General features: G+C 41.0%; 1 protein-coding gene across 1 annotated transcript in view; it reads left to right on the plus strand.

The window, feature by feature from the left end:
- The first annotated feature begins 525 nt into the window (after positions 1–525).
- Positions 526–17721, plus strand: part of RFC3 (replication factor C subunit 3) — a 33154-nt gene continuing 15958 nt past the window's right edge. The window contains exons 1-4 of the mRNA XM_006083613.3: positions 526–699; positions 2716–2853; positions 7378–7445; positions 10260–10357. Of these exons, the coding sequence (XP_006083675.1) occupies positions 613–699; positions 2716–2853; positions 7378–7445; positions 10260–10357 (391 nt within the window). The 5' untranslated portion in view covers positions 526–612. The remainder of the gene's footprint in view (positions 700–2715; positions 2854–7377; positions 7446–10259; positions 10358–17721) is intronic.

A 17721-nucleotide genomic window follows, 5' to 3' on the forward strand; every position in this document is an offset into this window, starting at 1 on the left:
TTCGGCCTCTGTCTGATTTTTCACATGTCTTTTCTACTACAGGCCACATTTCTGTAGCTTTTCATGACCTTTAGATTGTTTTGCTTTCAATCCAGTAAGAACCTCAAAGAATGGAGGTAAGGAAAGATAGTAAAGTTTAGATCTCTTTTTAGCAATTTATTCAATACATTATAGGGTGCCTGTCAAGTGAGAAAAGCCACAACCCGGACATATTCTAGTGTCAAGAACAGAGTTCGACACAGTAAATATTTTGTAAGTTTCAAATGAATAACGAAATGAATCAAGGAGAGTAGCTTCTCTAAGGTACCCAGAGATTCGACGCCTAGAATATCAGAGCCAAATTTCAAGTTTTGCTGGATAGTTCCTGAACTATCACACAGGGCGAGAACAAAGGGAAATGATTAGAACGAACAGGATGACAAGGGGACGAGGCCGCGGCCAATTCTGTCCGCACTAGGCTTCCGTAGTAAGAAAGGTCCTGAAGGCGTTTCCGCGCCCGCGGCCGGTAGTGACGTCACGAGATTTGAGTCGTGCGCAGAAGCTGCCGGGGCAGCTGGGTGCGGAGCGCGCGCGCGGGGACTTTCGAGCGTCCGGCCCGGGAACCCACCAGCCATGAGCCTCTGGGCGGACAAGTACCGGCCCTGCTCGCTGGCGCGGCTGGACTACCACAGGGAGCAGGCGGCCGGGTTGCGCAGCCTGGTGAGGCGCCCGGCGGGGGCGCGGGGAGGGCGGCCGGGCTCCGGCGTTGGCCCCGCCGCCGCTGGAGGTGACGGCTGCTGTGGGGAACAATAAAACAGTGAAGGGGAAAGGGGGGGTGGGGGCGAAGGTCGCGCCGGTAAACAAGGATAGGCTGGCTGAGAACTGTCGTCTGAGCCCAGACGAGTCCCAGATGGAGTGAGAAAACCCGGGTACAGACGCGGGGCAGCGGGAACGGGTGGAGGGACCAGCAAGCACAGAGTCTCGGAGGCAGGAGTGTGCGCAGCTTCTGGGGTCCTCCAGCCGGTGTAGCTGGGTAATAGTGGGCAGAGGGAGGAGGAAGAGGAAATGGGGTGTGTGTTTGGGACGGGGTGCAAATGCAGTAAATTCCACAGAGGTGGGTGGGAAGCCTTCGGAAGGTTTGGAGCAGAGAAGTGACGTCATCCCACTGATTTTTTTAAACCAGCTTACTTAACCCTTTGCACTCCGCTGTCCCCTCTCAGGGGACATCGGAATTCTAGCATATCACTCGGATGTCCCCTCTCAGGGGACATTGCAGTTTATTAGTGATTACGGGGAATTGAGTTATTTCAACGCAACTTTTTGAGACATGCATGTTTCCCTGAAGTTTTATCTTGAAATGGCACAAGAAATTAAATCAAAATATCGTAAAATTACTAAGATATATACAAGAAATGTCAGCGGGTTTTGTGTCGGATTAAACAATAAACTACATATTCCCGATGTGGGACAAAGAAAACGGGACTGCATTGTGTGTTCTAACAGGAAAACACCTGGTGGCAGGCGTCAAACCACTTATTACTGTCAAACATGCACTAATCAGCCTGCAATGCATATTGGGGAGTGATTAGATTGAAGATTAAAAAACAAAGGCAGCTAGTATTTGAGGAGTATGTATTATTAGTTGAATAGTCTCTTTCCTTGAGACATTTTTTTTCAGTGCCAGAGTTAGATGAGTTTACAAAGTGTTAAAATTTACTGTAATAAGTACTTCTCTTAAGATACTTATTTTTTCTATAATGGTTACTTACAAAACTTTTGCTCCACAAGATTTTATATATCCGAGGCACAGATGTGTTTTCATCATCTTTATAGCCTTTCATATTATAAATTCCTAAACCAGACTGATCATCAGTGTCACCTGGGAAACGTTATAAAAAACACAGTCTTTCACTGTAATGCAGCACTATCGGTGCTCTACTTTGTCCCCTTGCTCTTTCTTGTAAGTGCACACAGACTGACTTTCACCTCCCTGTATTTGCACTTCCTGAGGCTTTCTCTTGCTGACACCCCTAAATTGATTTGAAATACTTGGGAATTAATGTTCACTACTCCCTGTCCACTTTTCCAGTCTAGCTTTAACAAAGGATTGATGAGAGAGAGCATGTCAGACTCCATCTTCTGCACCCTTGAGAGGGGTAATACTGTGGTGTATTTTAACTTTAGCTTCAAGATCCCCAGCAGGATCAAGTCTCATGTGCCCAGAATGGTATTTAAGTTGATAATACACTCTGCCTTCTTTTCCTATTGCTTCCCTACAAAATTTTTCTTTACTTCCCAAATAGGCCAAATGCACTCGGTTCTTATCAAAGGGACTGTGTGTGAAAACCCAAACTAAGACAGACATTAATTTCAGTTACTAAATCATAATTTGATGGAATGGATCTAATAACCAACCAGTCTTTTAATTTAAAAAGTTCTCTAGGAGATTTTGACAGTCAGCCAGGTTTGGGAGTTCTTACTTTCTAGCATACGGTATTGTATCAAGCATGTATGCTAGGTATATAATTACATAAAATTAATGCCAGGGAATAATCAACATTCCATAAATGTAAAAAAATATATGTATACTCATACACACACACACATATATATTTGAAGTTTCATAGGTAGAGATACAAAATATTGATACTTAAAAAAAGAGTTTAATTCTACCCAGAACAATTGTGTGATTAGGAAAATGCGTCATTCATTGTTTGATTTTTTTTCTTTTTCCAGGTACAGTGTGGTGACTTTCCTCATTTGTTAGTGTATGGTCCGTCAGGTGCTGGTAAAAAGACAAGAATTATGTGTATTCTACGTGAACTTTATGGTGTTGGAGTGGAAAAATTGAGAATTGAACATCAGACCATCACAGTAAGCATTTCACTTTGAGCCCTCCAAATATTTATAGCAGGGATTTTCAATCCTCATCATCAATACATTGCCCTCCCCCATTGCTGCCCCATATATGATTTAAGTAAGTATTTCACAGATAATCCTGGTGTTCAGGATTGAGAGCTACTGATTTATAGACTTAATTATTATAACCAGCCCAAAGTCAGTTATGTTCTAGAGAAGTAGGAGCAACAGGAGATTAGGGTGTGGTGGTAGGGTTCATTTTAAATTACATAGAAAATCGGTGGCTCATTTGGAACTAGAACTCAAGGTTTTAAAAGCTCATTGTTCTGAGAGCAATAGTGGGTATGGAAAAAAAGGGAATGATTTTGAGGGAAATTGTAATCGTGGAATAAGGGAACTTGGTAAAGATTGGCAGTTGACTGTCTGGAAAAGGAGGCATGAGGCTCTGGGATCGTAACAGAGTTCCTGTAATCTTGCCCTGGCTGAGCTTTCCAGCTTCATATCATGCAGTGCATTTTCATGCTCTTTCCTTCTAGACCATGTTGAAGATCTAGCTGGAATGTCTGCTGTCAGAGTGCCCTACAACTCCATTAGAACTAATTTTTCCTTCTAGTACACAGTTTGTACTTTAAGAGTACTTACTTTGTTTTGCCTTATGTTATATTATTATAGCTTTTACATCTTTTACTTTGACAAAATAGTATTTATTTTGAAATTATATAGGGAATATGGCATATTCATTTTCATATCCTTCATAGCCATTGCTATACTGTCTTATACATATAGGACATTGAAAAAAATGTGTGCTGAATGACTGGATGGTAAGTAGTGTTATTAGAATGTTTAGGATGATAGATTTTAGGCTAATGTTGATTAGCTTGTGTTTATTTAATTTTTAATCTTTATTGTTGAAACTATTACATATGTCCCCTTTTTTCTCCCATTGACCCCTTATTGCCTAACCTCGCCTCAGGCCTCCACCACCATATTGTCTGTGTCCATGGGTTACGCATACAAGTTCTTTGGTTGATCTCTTTCTACCTCCCCCCTACTCCTCACCACCCCCTCACCCCCGCCTTCCCTCTGAGATTCCATAGTCTCTTCCATGCTTCTGTGTCTCTGGATCTATTTTGTTCAACAGTATATTTTGTTCATTAGATTCTACATATATGAGTGCGATCATGTGATACTTGTCTTTTTCTGACTGGCTTATTTTGCTTAGCATAATACTCTCCAGGTCCCTCCATGCTGTCTCAAAGGGTAAGAGATCCTTCTTTTTTACTGCTGCATAGTATTCCATGGTGTAAATGTACCACAGCTTTTTTTGTTGTTATTGTTGCCTGGGGGGGAGGGGGAGGGAAGGAGGAGGGGAAAGGCTCCTGAAGGGAGAGTGCCCACTGCTTTTTTATCCACTCATCTACTGATGTGCACTTGGGTTGTTTCCAGAAATTAGTTATTGTAAATTGCTCTGCTATGAACTTAGGGGTGCATACATTCTTTCTGTTTGGTCTTTTGGGTTTCTTAGGATATATTCCTACAAGTGGGATCACTGGGTCAAATGGAAGTTCCATATTTAAGTTTTCTTTTTCATATTTAATTTTTTGAGGAAACTCCATACTGTTTTCCAGAATTGCTGCACCAGTCTGCATTCCCACCAACAGTGAACTAGTGCTCCCTTTTCTCCACATCCTGGCTAGCACTTGTCATTTGTTGATTTGTTAATGGTAGCTATTCTGACTGGTGTGAGGTGATATCTCATTGTTCTAATTTTCATCTCTCTGATGATCAGTGACTTGGAGCATTTTTTCGTATGTCTCATCCATCTGAATGTCCGCTTTGAAGAAGTGTCTATTTAGGTCCTTTACCCACTTTTTGATTGGATCATTTGTCTACTTTTGTTAAGTTGTATGCGTTCCTTATATATTTTGGATATTAACTGTTTATCAGATGTATCATTGCCAAATATGTTCTCCTATACACTGGGCTCCCTTTTCATTTTGTTGATGGTTTCTTTCACTATGCAGAAGCTTTTTTATTTTGACGTAGTCCCATTTGTTTATTTTCTCCTTAGTTTCCTTTGCCCTAAGAGATGTATCTGCAAACATATTGCTATGAGAGATATCTAAGATCTTTATGGTTTTATGACTTAACATTTAAGTCTTTTATTCATTTTGAGTTTATTTTTGAGTATGGTGTAAGTTGGTGTCTAGTCTCGTTTTTTGCATGTATCTGTCTAGTTTCCCCAACGTTTATTGAAGATATTGTCTTGACTCTTCGATTAGTTTGTTTTTAGATACATTGAGTTTGACATATATCCTGGTGGAAATTCTTATAATATATGCAGGGAAAAATTTAATAAAAAAAGTGTGGAATCTGTAGGGAGAAACTTTAACATAAAAGGACAAAGAACAAGAACTGATCAAATGGAAAGATGCAGTATGTCTCAGATATGTGACTTAGTATTTAAAAGTATCTGTTTTCCTCCAGTCAGAGTGTAACTTTCAATGAAGATTAATTAAAATCCAATTGTTTTTTAATTATATGAAATTCTTAAAGTACCTATGAAATAATAGATTTCTGAGACTGGCTAAAGTAACTTAAAAAGATTTGGAAGTGGGACTGACATGAACAGATATTAAATCATATTTTAAAGCTACTATAATCAAAACAGTATTGTATTGGCATGGGTACAGAGAATTAGGTCAGTGGAACTTAATAGCCCAGAAATAAGATGGAGGATCTATTTCAGATCAATAGGAAAAGGGTGAGTAAGCACAATGTGCTAACCTAAAAAGTTGAATTTCTGATACCTAATGTATAAAAATAAATTCCAGATGAAGTAAAGATTTAATTGTTAAAGTGAAACACTAAACTTTTCAATAAAATTCTTTAAACAGCCTATGGATCAAGAACACCTTTTGACAGAAAACATAGACGCTATAGAAAAAAATATATATATACTTGGAAATATAGGAATTTTTGAAATTTGTATGACAAGATAACACATACAATCAATAGGAAAACGAGTGATTATAAATATTTGAAAGGAACATTTTAGGTAAAAGATTTTATAAACCAACAATGGAAAAGACAAAAACCTGGTAGCAAATGGAATAAAAAACAGTCACAGAAGAGAAATATAAACAGCTAATAAACATGTAAAGATGTTGACCTTTGTGATAGTCAAGGAAAAGCAGTGTGAATCTATTACATATATTCTGTAATATATATACTCTTATATTTCATATCTTATAATGTATATTAACTATGGTATATATGTGTGTGTGTGTGTGTGTGTGTGTGTATATATATATAAAATATACTCATCAGCTGGCAAAAATTAAAGTTATGATGTAATACTGAAGATGGGGAATTGGGGAATGTTGGGGAATTATATTCACTGCCAGGAGAAAAATGAATTGCTAAATATTTTTTTGGAAGGGAAACTGATTACACATATAAACACACATACATAATAGAAGTATAGGAAATATCCCTGTCAATCGAGCAAATTCTTTATTGGGAATCTATTGCCATAGAAATGAAAGCAGTGTAGGAGACATGTGCAAGGATGTTAATTGTGGAATTGTTTGAGAGGGCAAAAAGCAATAAATAAAATGCCCATCAATATAACTAGTTTTTGGGACACCCATGTTATAGATTCAAATGCAACTCTAACACCCTATTCCACTTTGTCTGACAGGGATTGCCTAGTTGTATTGTTAAGTAGGAAAAGCAAAACAGCGAAATATGTTTGCCTCTTTTATTTTTGACAAGAAATACTGATTGTGTGTGTGTATATTTGTGTGTTTATTTTTCTGTGTTATGGGAAAGGCTGTAAAAGGACATATATAGGTTGTGTGCAAAGGTGATCTGATAACAAAATGGTTTGGAGATTTCTGGAGGTAGAGGAAAAATGTAACCTCAATAAAAACAGGCTGTGTATGACACAATTTGTCATACAGTAATAAAAGAATGGGATTAAGTTAAAACAGTGGTAGTTCTCTAAAATTTTATTTTAGTAAGCATGAATTGTTTATAATAATAAAAGCATAATATGCTAATTAGACCAGACAGCTGAACAACTTTCCAGAAGTCATTCCAGACAAAGCCGCGGTGGCAGGGGCCAAGGCAGAGGCGGTTAGGAGCGATCAGACAGGCAGGCAGAGTGGTTAGGGGAGGTCAGGCAGGCGAGCAGTTAGGGGCGATCAGGCAGGTGGTCAGGCGATCAGGCAGGCAGAGTGGTTAGGGGCGGTCAGGCAGGCAGGCAAGCAGGCGAGCAGTTAGGAGCCAGGGTCCCGGATTGTGAGGGATATCTGACTGCTGGGCTGAAGGGCCCTAAACCGGCAGTCGGACATCCCCCGAGGGTCCCTGATTGCGAGAGGGTGCAGGCCGGGCTGAAGGACACCCCCCCCCCCCAAATGCACGAATTTCATGCACTGGGCCTCTAGTATAATAAAAAGAAACAGTGAAATACAGGAAAGAGGAGAGCTAGCCAAATAAATGAATGTTAAAAACATCTATTTTCTTTGTCCACAGACTCCATCTAAAAAGAAAATTGAAATTAGCACTATTGCAAGCAATTACCACCTTGAAGTTAATCCCAGGTAAGCTGCTACTGTATAAAAATAAGCATTTTTATTATTTTTTGTTAATCCTCACCCAAGGATATTTTTCCCATTGATTTTTAGAGAGAGTGGAAAGGAGGGAGGGCAGGAGAGAGAGAGAAAGAGAAAGTAATATTGATGAGAGAGAGAGATATCAATTGGTTGCTTCCTGCACATGCCCCAACCAGGGCAGGGGAATGAACCTACAACCCAGGTACATGCCCTTGACCTGGAATCGAACCTGAGACCACTGAACCACACCAGCCAAGGCTAAATAAGCATTTTTAGAATAATGATGTTCAGACTTTTTTTTAAAGAGTAGAACCCTTTCTTAAAGTAAAATCATGTATGAAAACACAATGTATAAACAGATAAAAGTGAAGCTGCCTAGTGGGGATTAGAGAGCCTAGACCAGGGGTGGGCAACCCCTGGCACGTGTGCCAAACATGGCACGCCAGTAACTTTTGCTGGCACGCGAAACCCTCTCTTATAGTCTTCCATTTACAATTTTTTTCTTAATGTCGACTTTTTTATTTTTCAGATAAATTCAGTGCAGGTGCATCTTAGATAAATAAATAATTTTACATAACAAGTGATCTTAAAGACCATAGACATGGATTGACGAGAGAGGGGAAGAGCAATTTCTATGCCTCTGCCTTAACTCTCCCTGCCTTCCTAGATCCGACCAGTGTTTTGGTTTCATTCATGCTTGTGAATCTTTGTTCTCAGTGATGAATTTTGTTAAGTCTCATAATAGGAGTAGCCTGACGGATGAAAGTAGTAGCTCGTGCATATCTCTGAAGGTCACGAAATATAAACCTGAGGTAAAATCTCTGTCATCAGTGATGCAGCAGCAAAAGTCCCACTGATAATATCAAACGGAGTCATAAAGTTTTCTGTCGGACTATCAGTGTACATGTATACATTAAAAAATGTATTTTTCATCATCATATACTGTGTTTTTGTCGCTCAAATGAATTTTATTATTTCTTCAAAGTTCTTCACATACGTACACCTTTAAGAGATATTAAGTAGGTGTAACATATTCTCAAAAAATTAGGGTTGGCACACAGAAGAATTTTGAGTCAGAGATTTTGCTGGTTTTGGCACGCACTCACAAAAAGGTTGCCCACCCCTGGCCTAGACCCTCTCAATTTGCCTTCTCTCTGAGAACCCCTCATTCAAATAATTTTGATAATTAAGTTTTCTTGCTTTACAGAGCTTGGTGTTTTACACAAAGTAAAGTACATAGTAAGTTTTAAAAAAATTATTAACTAATTCAGAACTAATGAGCAAGACTGAACGGAGCAGGAGGAATAGGATTATAAGCTAATATGTATTCACTATAAGGCACCCTGAGAAAAGTTTTACATGGATTATTTAGCCCTCAAAACAATCCTGATAGGTATTATTACTAGAGGCCCGGTGCACAAAATTTGTGCACTCGGGGGGGGGGGGGGGGGAGAGATCCCTCATCCTTGGCCTGCACCCTCTGCAGTCCGGGAGCCCTCGGGGGAATGTTCGACTGACCGGCTTTTGGCCCGCTCCTCAGGGAGAGCGGGCCTAAGCCATCAGTCGGACATCATTTAGCGCTGCTGTGGAGGTGGGAGAGGCTCCCACCACCCCGCTGCGCTCACCAGCTGTGAGCCTGGCTCAGGGCTTCTGGCTGAACAGCGCTCCCCTGTGGGAGCACACTGATCACCAGGGGGCAGCTCCTGCATTGAGCATATGCCCCCTGGTGGTCAGTACACGTCATAGTGACTGGTAGTGCCTCCATTCATTCGATTTGCATATTAGCCTTTTAGTACATAGGATTTTCCCTAGGTATGTCAAAGAAAATCAAGAGAAATAATGTTGGTGGGAAGGATTTGATCATAAATGTAGAAAAAGTTTTAATTCCATAGACAAAAGGAAAATGGTTTAGATTCTTGACTAGAAAATTATCATAAAAAAGACACTGTAGGTATATTGACCTAATAGTGAATTGAGAAAGATTTGATGGCTAGGAAAATAAAACTGATTGCTTTGCCATCTTTCTCATTGTGAGTTCCTCTGTAGCAAGAATAGTCAATTAGAGATTAAGCTGATTGTTTTTCAGATGTTTGAAATTGACATTCAGCCTAAATTAACCCAGTGACTTAGGTTGGTTTGTGAGGCACATGACTTAAATGCTAAAGCAATATGTGGGTATAAATGATAGATAATGCCTATAATCAGTTAACAGCTTATAGAGTTCTGACTTTGTATCTTAAATTCCATTTGCTTATCCCATTGCCTTGCTAAGGGAGTCAGCTCCATGCTAGTGCTGGGAGCAGGTGTGTCTAGAGTTGTTCTCTCTCAGATCTTTGCTGTTTTGATGATGGGGAAGAAGAATGGAAGTTAAATTTGTTTCAAATAGTTATTTCTATATTATGAGTAATTCTAGATAATCAAGAAAATTAGCTGTAACTAGGTAGTAACTATAGTGTATACAGAAGTGTTAAAGTAATTGAACTGTTAATTATTAGTTACTGCTCTTTTTAAGTAACAGTAAACTTAGTGTTTTCAGAGGTTAAATTGTAATTAAATATGGAATATTGTTAGTATTTTTAATAACCCTAAAATATCTCAGTTTTAATGTTTTGTGAATGTAATTAGGTTTTATGAATTTTGATTAAAATTGTAACTACTTAATATCCAACATTTTTCTTATAATAACATTAACAATAAGGGCATAATACTTTCAAGTTGTGTGTGTGTGTATTTTTTTAATCATTATTTTTGTTTGTTAGTGATGTGTGTGTGTATTTTTAATCATTATTTCTGTTCATATAGTGATGCTGGAAATAGTGACCGGGTAGTAATTCAGGAGATGTTGAAAACAGTGGCACAATCACAGCAACTTGAAACAAACTCTCAAAGAGACTTTAAAGGTATATGATAAAAAAAATTATTTTCATTCAACAGACACTCAAATTGTAAGGAATGCATATGAGAGAAAATGTAGTGGGAATTTGTAAATGTCATCCATTTAACAAATATTTATTAACCATTTATTGTCTGTCAAGGATTATGCTACTTTTGGGGGTAGGAAATCTAAAAGTAAGAAAATCATGATCTCTGTTCTCATGGGAGTTTACATACAGTTCTGTGGAATTGAATTTTGGTGGAAAGAGGGTTATTTGTACTGCTAAGATTACATGATTTAGAAAAATAACTGGCCTTAAATGGGACATATTTGTAATACTATCAACAATAAAAAATATATTAAAAAAAAATAACTGTTGTTAGGACCAAAGTTATATGTTTATTATCAAATATCTAAATCAGCGGTTCTCAACCTGTAGGTCGCAACCCTTTTGGGGGTCGAACGACCCTTTCACAGGGATCGCCTAAGACCATCGGAAAACACATATTGAATATATAGTTACATATTGTTTTTGTGATTAATCACTATGCTTTCATTATGTTCAATTTGTAATAATGAAAATACATCCTGCATATCAGATATTTACGATTCATAACAGTAGCAAAATTACAGTTATGAAGTAGCAACGAAAATAATTTTATGGTTGGGGGTCACCACAACATGAGGAACTGTATTAAAGGGTCGAGGCATTAGGAAGGTTGAGAACCACTGATCTAAATAAACAAAAAGAAAATTAAATAAGCAATAATCCCACTGTTGAGATAAAATTATTGTGGTGCATTTGTCATTAACTTCCATTATCATTTATATGTATATATACATGTACACATTCTTTTTAAAAAATCTATATTGTTGAAAGTATTGCATACACCCCATTTACTCCCCACAGTTGACCCCTGCCAGCTGCCCCCGCCCACCACCCTAGGCCTTCACCACCCTGTTGTCTGTGTCCATGGATAATGATTATATGCATACAACTTAATTTGTTGATCTGTACCCACCTATCTCCACCTTCCCTCAGATTACACAGTCTCTTCCAAGCTTCTATATCTCTAGACCTATTTTCTTCATCAGTTTATTTTGTTCACACATATGAGTGAGATCATGTGATACTTACCTTTCTCTGACTGGCTTATTTCGCTTAGCATAATATTCTTCAGGTCCATCCAGGCTGTCTCAAAGGGTAAGAAATGCTTCTTTTTTACTGCTGCATAGTATTCCATGGTATAAATGTGCTATAGCTTTTTTATCCACTCATCTATTGATGGGTATTTGGGCTGTTTACAGATCATAGCTATTGTAAATTGCCCTACTATGAACATAGGGTAGCATACTTTCTTTCTGTTTGGTGTTTCAGGTTTTTAGGATATATTCCTGGAAGTGTGGTCACTAGGTCAAATGGCAGTTACATAATTTAATTTTTTGAGGAAACTCCATACTGTTTTGCATAGTGGATGCACCAGTCTGCATTCCCACCAGCAGTGTACTAGGGATCTCTTTTTGCCACATCCTTGCCAGCACTTGCCATTTGTTGATGTAGCCATTCTGACAGGTGGGAAGTGATACTTCATTGTCCTTCTGATTTTCATCTCTCTGATGATCAGTGACTGTGAGCATTTTTTCATATGTCTCTTATCCATCTGAATGTCTGCTTTGGAGAAGTGTCTATTTAGTTCCTTTGCCCATTTTTTAATTGACTTGTTTATCTTCCTTTGTTAAATTGTATGAGTTCCTTATATATTTTGGATATTAACCGTTTATCAGATGTATCATTGCCAAATATATTCTCCCATACAGTGGGCTCCCTTTTCACTTTGTTGATGGTTTATTTCACTATGCAGAAGCTTTTTCTATTGATGTACTCCCATTTGTTTCTTTTCTTCTTAGTTTCCTTTGCTCTGGGAGATGTATCTGTAAACATTTTGCTATGAGAGATGTCTGAGACTAGTATTTTTATGGTTTCCAAATTACATTTAAATCTTTTATTCATTTTGAGTTTATTTTTAGTATGGTGTAAGTTGGTTTAGTCTCATTTTTTTGCATCTGTCTAATTTTCCCAACACTGTTTATTGAAGAGACTGTCTTGACTCTATTGTATGTTCTTGCCTCCTTAGTCAAATATTAATTCAGCATAATCACTTGGTGTGATTTCTGTGGTCTCTGTTCTGTTCCATTGATCTTTATGCCTATTCTTGTGATAGTATCAGGCTGTTTTGAGCAAAGTGGCTTTGTAATATAACTTGATATCTGGTATTATGATCCCTTCAACTTTGTTCTTCTTTCTCAAGATTGCTGCAGCTATTCGGGGTCTTTTTTGGTTCCATATTAATTTTTGGAGTATTTGTTCTAGATATGTGAAATATACTGTTGGTATTTTAATAGGGATTGCATTGAATCTATAAATTGCTTTAGGTAATATGGACATTTTAATGATGTTAATTCTACCAATCAATGAATATGGTATACTAGAGGCCTGGTGCACGAAATTTGTGCATGGGTGGGGGAGGAGCCCTCAGCCCGGCCTGCACCCTCTCCAATCCAGGACCCCTTGGGGGATGTCCGATTGCCTCTCGCAATCTGGGACCGCTGGCTTCTAACTGCTCGCCTGCCTGCCTGATCATCGCTAACTGCTCCCCTGCTGTCCTGATTGCCCCTAACCGTCTAGCCCCACACCCAGGACCTGGGCTTCCCTCCCTCTGGCTGGCCGCAGGCACCCAGTACACGGGCTGGCTTCGCCCGGGCCACAGCCACAGGCACCTGTGACCGCGGAGCAGGCGGCTTGTCCCTCTCCCGGGCCACAGCCTGGCTGGTCCCCATTCCTCTTTCATGAGCTCATTTGTGCCTGGCTGGTCCTCATTCCTCTCTCGGGAGCTCATTTGCGCCTGGCTGGTCCCCATTCATCTCTTGGGAGCTCATTTGTGCTTGGCTGGTCCCCATTTCTCTCTCCCCAGTGTTGAGTGTCTGAGCCATTATGGCATGAAGGTGTGACGACCATTTTTTGCATGTTAACTTTTTATTATGTAGGATTCTTCCACTTGTTTTTATCTTTTTTTCAGCGTCCTATAGTTTTCTGAGTACAAGTCTTTTACCTCCTTGTTTAAGTTACTCCCTAAGTATCTTAATTTTTTTTTATGGTAATAGTAAGTGGGATTGTTTGTTTAGTTTCTCTTTCTGAGAATCCATTTTTAGTGTATTGAAATGCCATCGATTTCTGGGTGTTAATTTTGTATCCTGCTACGTTGCTGAATTCATTTATTAAATCTAGTAGTGTTTTTGATGGTGTCTCTAGGGTTTTCTGTGTACAATATGCCATCTGCGAATAATGAGAGTTTTACTTTCTCCTTTCCAATTTGGATGCTTTTTTTTTCTTGTTTAATCACTGTGGCTAAGACTTACAGTACTATCCTATATAATAAAGAGGGAATATGCAAATTGACCGTCACTTCGCCACAAAGATGTTGGCACCCACAGCAGAGAAGGGGTTTCTGTAACACAAGATGGCTGCACCCACAGCAGAGGCTGAGTTTCTGTAACGAGCCTTCACGAGCAATCAGCAGGGACCTCAGGCCGTGCCCCCCCCACCCCCCCAACCCGGTGGGGCTTGATGGGGGACCTCATGCTGTGACCCCGCCCTGGCGGGGCTTGACAAGGGTAGGACCGGCCGGGTTTGGGTCTCACGCGATTTCGAGGCGCACATGGGTGGGCGGGGACTTGAATCTGGGTCCTGTGGTGCACCTCAGACTCTGACAGGAGGAAGATTTTCATATACATTTTACTAATTTTCTTTCATCTCTGACACTTCTATTATAGAGAAAGGGCAAATAGCAATATTAAAATATTTCCTCTAATTAATCCCCTTTTAATGTGCACGAATTTTGTGCACCAGGCCACTAGTGTTGAATAAGAGTGGTGAAAGTGGACATCACTGTCTTGTACCTGTTCTTAGGGGGAATGCTTTTAGTTTTTGCCCATTGAGTATGATGTTGGGTGTAGGTTTGTCATATATGGCCTTTATTATGTTGATGTATGGTCCCTCTATTCCCACTTTGCTGGGAGTTTTTATTAAAAAAGCAGTTGCTCCCCCTACCAACCCCCTGCTCCCCAGAGGGACAAAACCTGCCTGGATAGTAATGGTCTGCTGGTGATGGATGTCCTCTGCCATATGAGGGAATGACTTGGCTCAGGAAACTGTGGTGTTTGTCTTCCAAGCTCTAACCCCAGAGCCCCCAACCCTGGCTTCTGCTCCTACAGCTCCAGTGCACTCTGCCCTCCCTCTGCTGGAGTCCATGGTGAGTGGGTGCACACTTAATTTTGTGAGTTGGCCTTTTAAGAAGGTGCCTGTGTTTCCAGCTGTCTCTCCCTGGCAGACTGCAATTCTGCTGCTTTTCATAGACAGATGATAAGTGGGGACCCTTCTCAATTCTGGTGCTCTTAGCTGGGGGCCCAGCTTGGGGATTAGACTCCAGAGTTCTCAGTAGGAACTCCCCTCTCCCCCCACAGCTGAGATATCCCTCCGGAACTTCAGCTGATGTCTGTGGGAGCCCAGCTAGCCCTCTTGCACCTCTGCACTTCCTACCAGTCTCTTTGTGGTCTCCACTTTCTGTCCTTGGTTATCTGGGTTCACTCCAGCTGGTGTTCAGTTGACTATTCAGGATGGTTTTTCTGTATTTTAGTTGTAATTTCAGTTTAGTCCTGGGAGCTTGTCATTGTTGCTTCCACTTATTCCACCGCCATTTTGCACATCTATCTATGCACACATTCTTATAGAAGATTTTTGTGATGATAAATATGCCAATATTTAGTGCTTTTGATATTTTTTGCAAAATTCTTTATCTGAATTATGGTATAAGTTTATACTACTATCAGTGGAAATGGGGAGGTCCTGTTTTTTCCCAATATTCATCAACATTGGGAAAATTTTACTCTTTCTCAGATTTAGTTAGGGAAATTAATTGTGCGTGTTTTTATTTGTTTTTAGTAAGTCTGGTAATTTTTCATTTTGTTCATTGCTCATTTTACTGTTTTGTGAATTGCCTGTATATATTCCCAGCTGTTATCTTCCTCCTCGGTCTGTATTTCAAAATAAATATAAACATTTACTTATTTATTTTTGCTACTGTAAATGAATCGTTTTATATTTGCTTTTTTGTTTACATATTTGATAGCTGTTGATATTTATGTCTTGATTTTATATCCTACTACATTATTAAATTCTCTTACTGTTTGTAATAGTCTTTACAATGTCTCTTTTGGGTTTTTCAGATAAGCATTCATATCATTTGTAAATACAGACAGTTTTCCCTTTTACTATCCAATTTGTATGACCTTAAGTACTTTCTCTTGTCTAACCATGTTTAGCATCACCTCAATACAGTGGTTAATAGGAGTAGAGATATTGAATGCTTTTGTCACAACTCTGGAAAGAGGAAAGCCCTAAGGTTTCACCATTTAGATAGTTGCTAGATTTTGACCTGAGGTATATCACGGTAAGGAAATATCCATAGTTTTTTATTTTATTGTTTCTAACGTGAATGTGTGTTAAAATTTTCAAATGCTTCTTTTTCATCCATGAATGTGTTTTTATGACTTTTCTTCTTAGGTCTGTTATTATAATCCTATACTAATAAAAGGCTAATGTGCAAATTGACCAAACCGTGGAACAGCTGCTCACTATAACACGCACTGACCACAAGGGGGCAGCTCAAGCGCTGATGATGTCTGTCAGTCAGACATCCCCCGAGGGCTCCCGGACTGTGAGAGAGTGCAGGCTGGGCTGAAGGACCGGCCCTCCCGGCCCGAGTGTACGAATTTCGTGCACCTGGCCTGTAGTCTGTGTGTGTGTGTGTGTGTGTGTGTGTGTGTGTGTGTGTGTGTCTAATATGTTAAGTGTCTGCCCGACTGTTAACTATGATGCGCACTGACCACCAAGGGCAGAAGCTCAACGCAGGAGCTGCCGAGCTGCAGTAACTTGGCAGCGGCGATTTTCAGGTGACGCATCTCGAAAACAGGAGGGAGCCTGATTCCTCGCTGGACCGCACAATTCCACCTTCAGCCGTGGGTTATGTTGTTGCTGGGGTACTGTCAGCCACGAATCTGGCTTACTACACACTTGTGTTTGCATTCCACACCCTATACGACACCAACTTTGCAGAGTGCCCTCTCATACTCGGGACCCCTCAGGGGATGTTAGAGAGTCAGTTTCAGCTCAATCCCCGCAGGCCAGGCCGAGGGACCCCGCTCACTCCGCAGATGCTCTTCGAGCCTTGAGCCACCCCCAGCTGTAGCCAGCCAGGGAGGGACCATGGGAGGTTGGCTCCAGGGCGTGTCCGGCCCGTCTTGCCCAGTCCTCCCCCACCAGCCACCTTCTAATTAACTACAGGTCCGGTGCATGAAATTAGTGCATAGTGAGGGGTCCCTCAGCCCGGCCTGCACCCTCTCCAATCTGGGACCCCTCAGGGGATATCCAACTACTGGCAGTCAGACTTCCCACTTGCAATCTGGGACCGCTGGCCCCTAACCACTCGCCTGCCTGCCTGATCGCCCCTAACCCCTCTATCTGCCTGCCTGATTGCCCTTAACCCCTCTGCCTGATTGCCCCAACCCCTCTGCCTGCCTGCTTGATCGCCCCTAACTGCCTCTGCCTGCTGGCCTGATCGCCCCTATCTTGCACCCCTGCCAGCCTGATTGACCCTAACTTGCTCCCCTGCCGGCCTGATTGCCCCTAACCGACTCTGCCTCGGTCCCCGGCCTAAGCCACAGTCTGGCCTCCCTTTGCATCAGGCGACCTGGCGGATCAGGGGAAGGTACCGCTCCCATTACCCTGCTGCTCCTGCCACTGCTGGCTTGAGCCTGGGCCCTTCGGAGCCATCCGCGGCTGCCTGAATCTCGGCCCTCACAGCCTATGCGGCTTTGTCCGGAAGGACGTCCAGAAGGTCGTTTGGAAGATGTCTGCCTTAATTAGCATATTGCCATTTTATTAGTATAGATTTCCTTTCAATGTGCACGAATCTGTGTACCAGGTCACTAGTAAAATCCATGTGCATATTTATAATATTTATAACACTAGAAGCCCAGTACACGAAATTTGTGCATGGCGGGGAGGGGGCGGGGTTCCCTTAGCCTGGCCTGCACCCTCTCCAATCTGGGATCCCTTGCAATGCAGAACCACTGGCGCCTAAGTGCTCACCTGCCTGATGTCCCTAACTGCTCTCCTCTCCTGGCCTGATCCCCCTAACTGCCTAACTGCTGTGACCTGCTGGCCTGATCTCCCTAACTGCTCTCTCCTCCTGGCCTGATCCCCCTAACTGCCTAACTGCTGTGACCTGCTGGCCTGATCTCCCTAACTGCTCTCTCCTCCTGGCCTGATCC

This window comes from Myotis lucifugus, unplaced genomic scaffold, assembly GCF_000147115.1.
Source record: "Myotis lucifugus unplaced genomic scaffold, Myoluc2.0 scaffold_7, whole genome shotgun sequence".
In the NCBI taxonomy this organism is placed as follows: Eukaryota; Metazoa; Chordata; class Mammalia; order Chiroptera; family Vespertilionidae; genus Myotis; species Myotis lucifugus.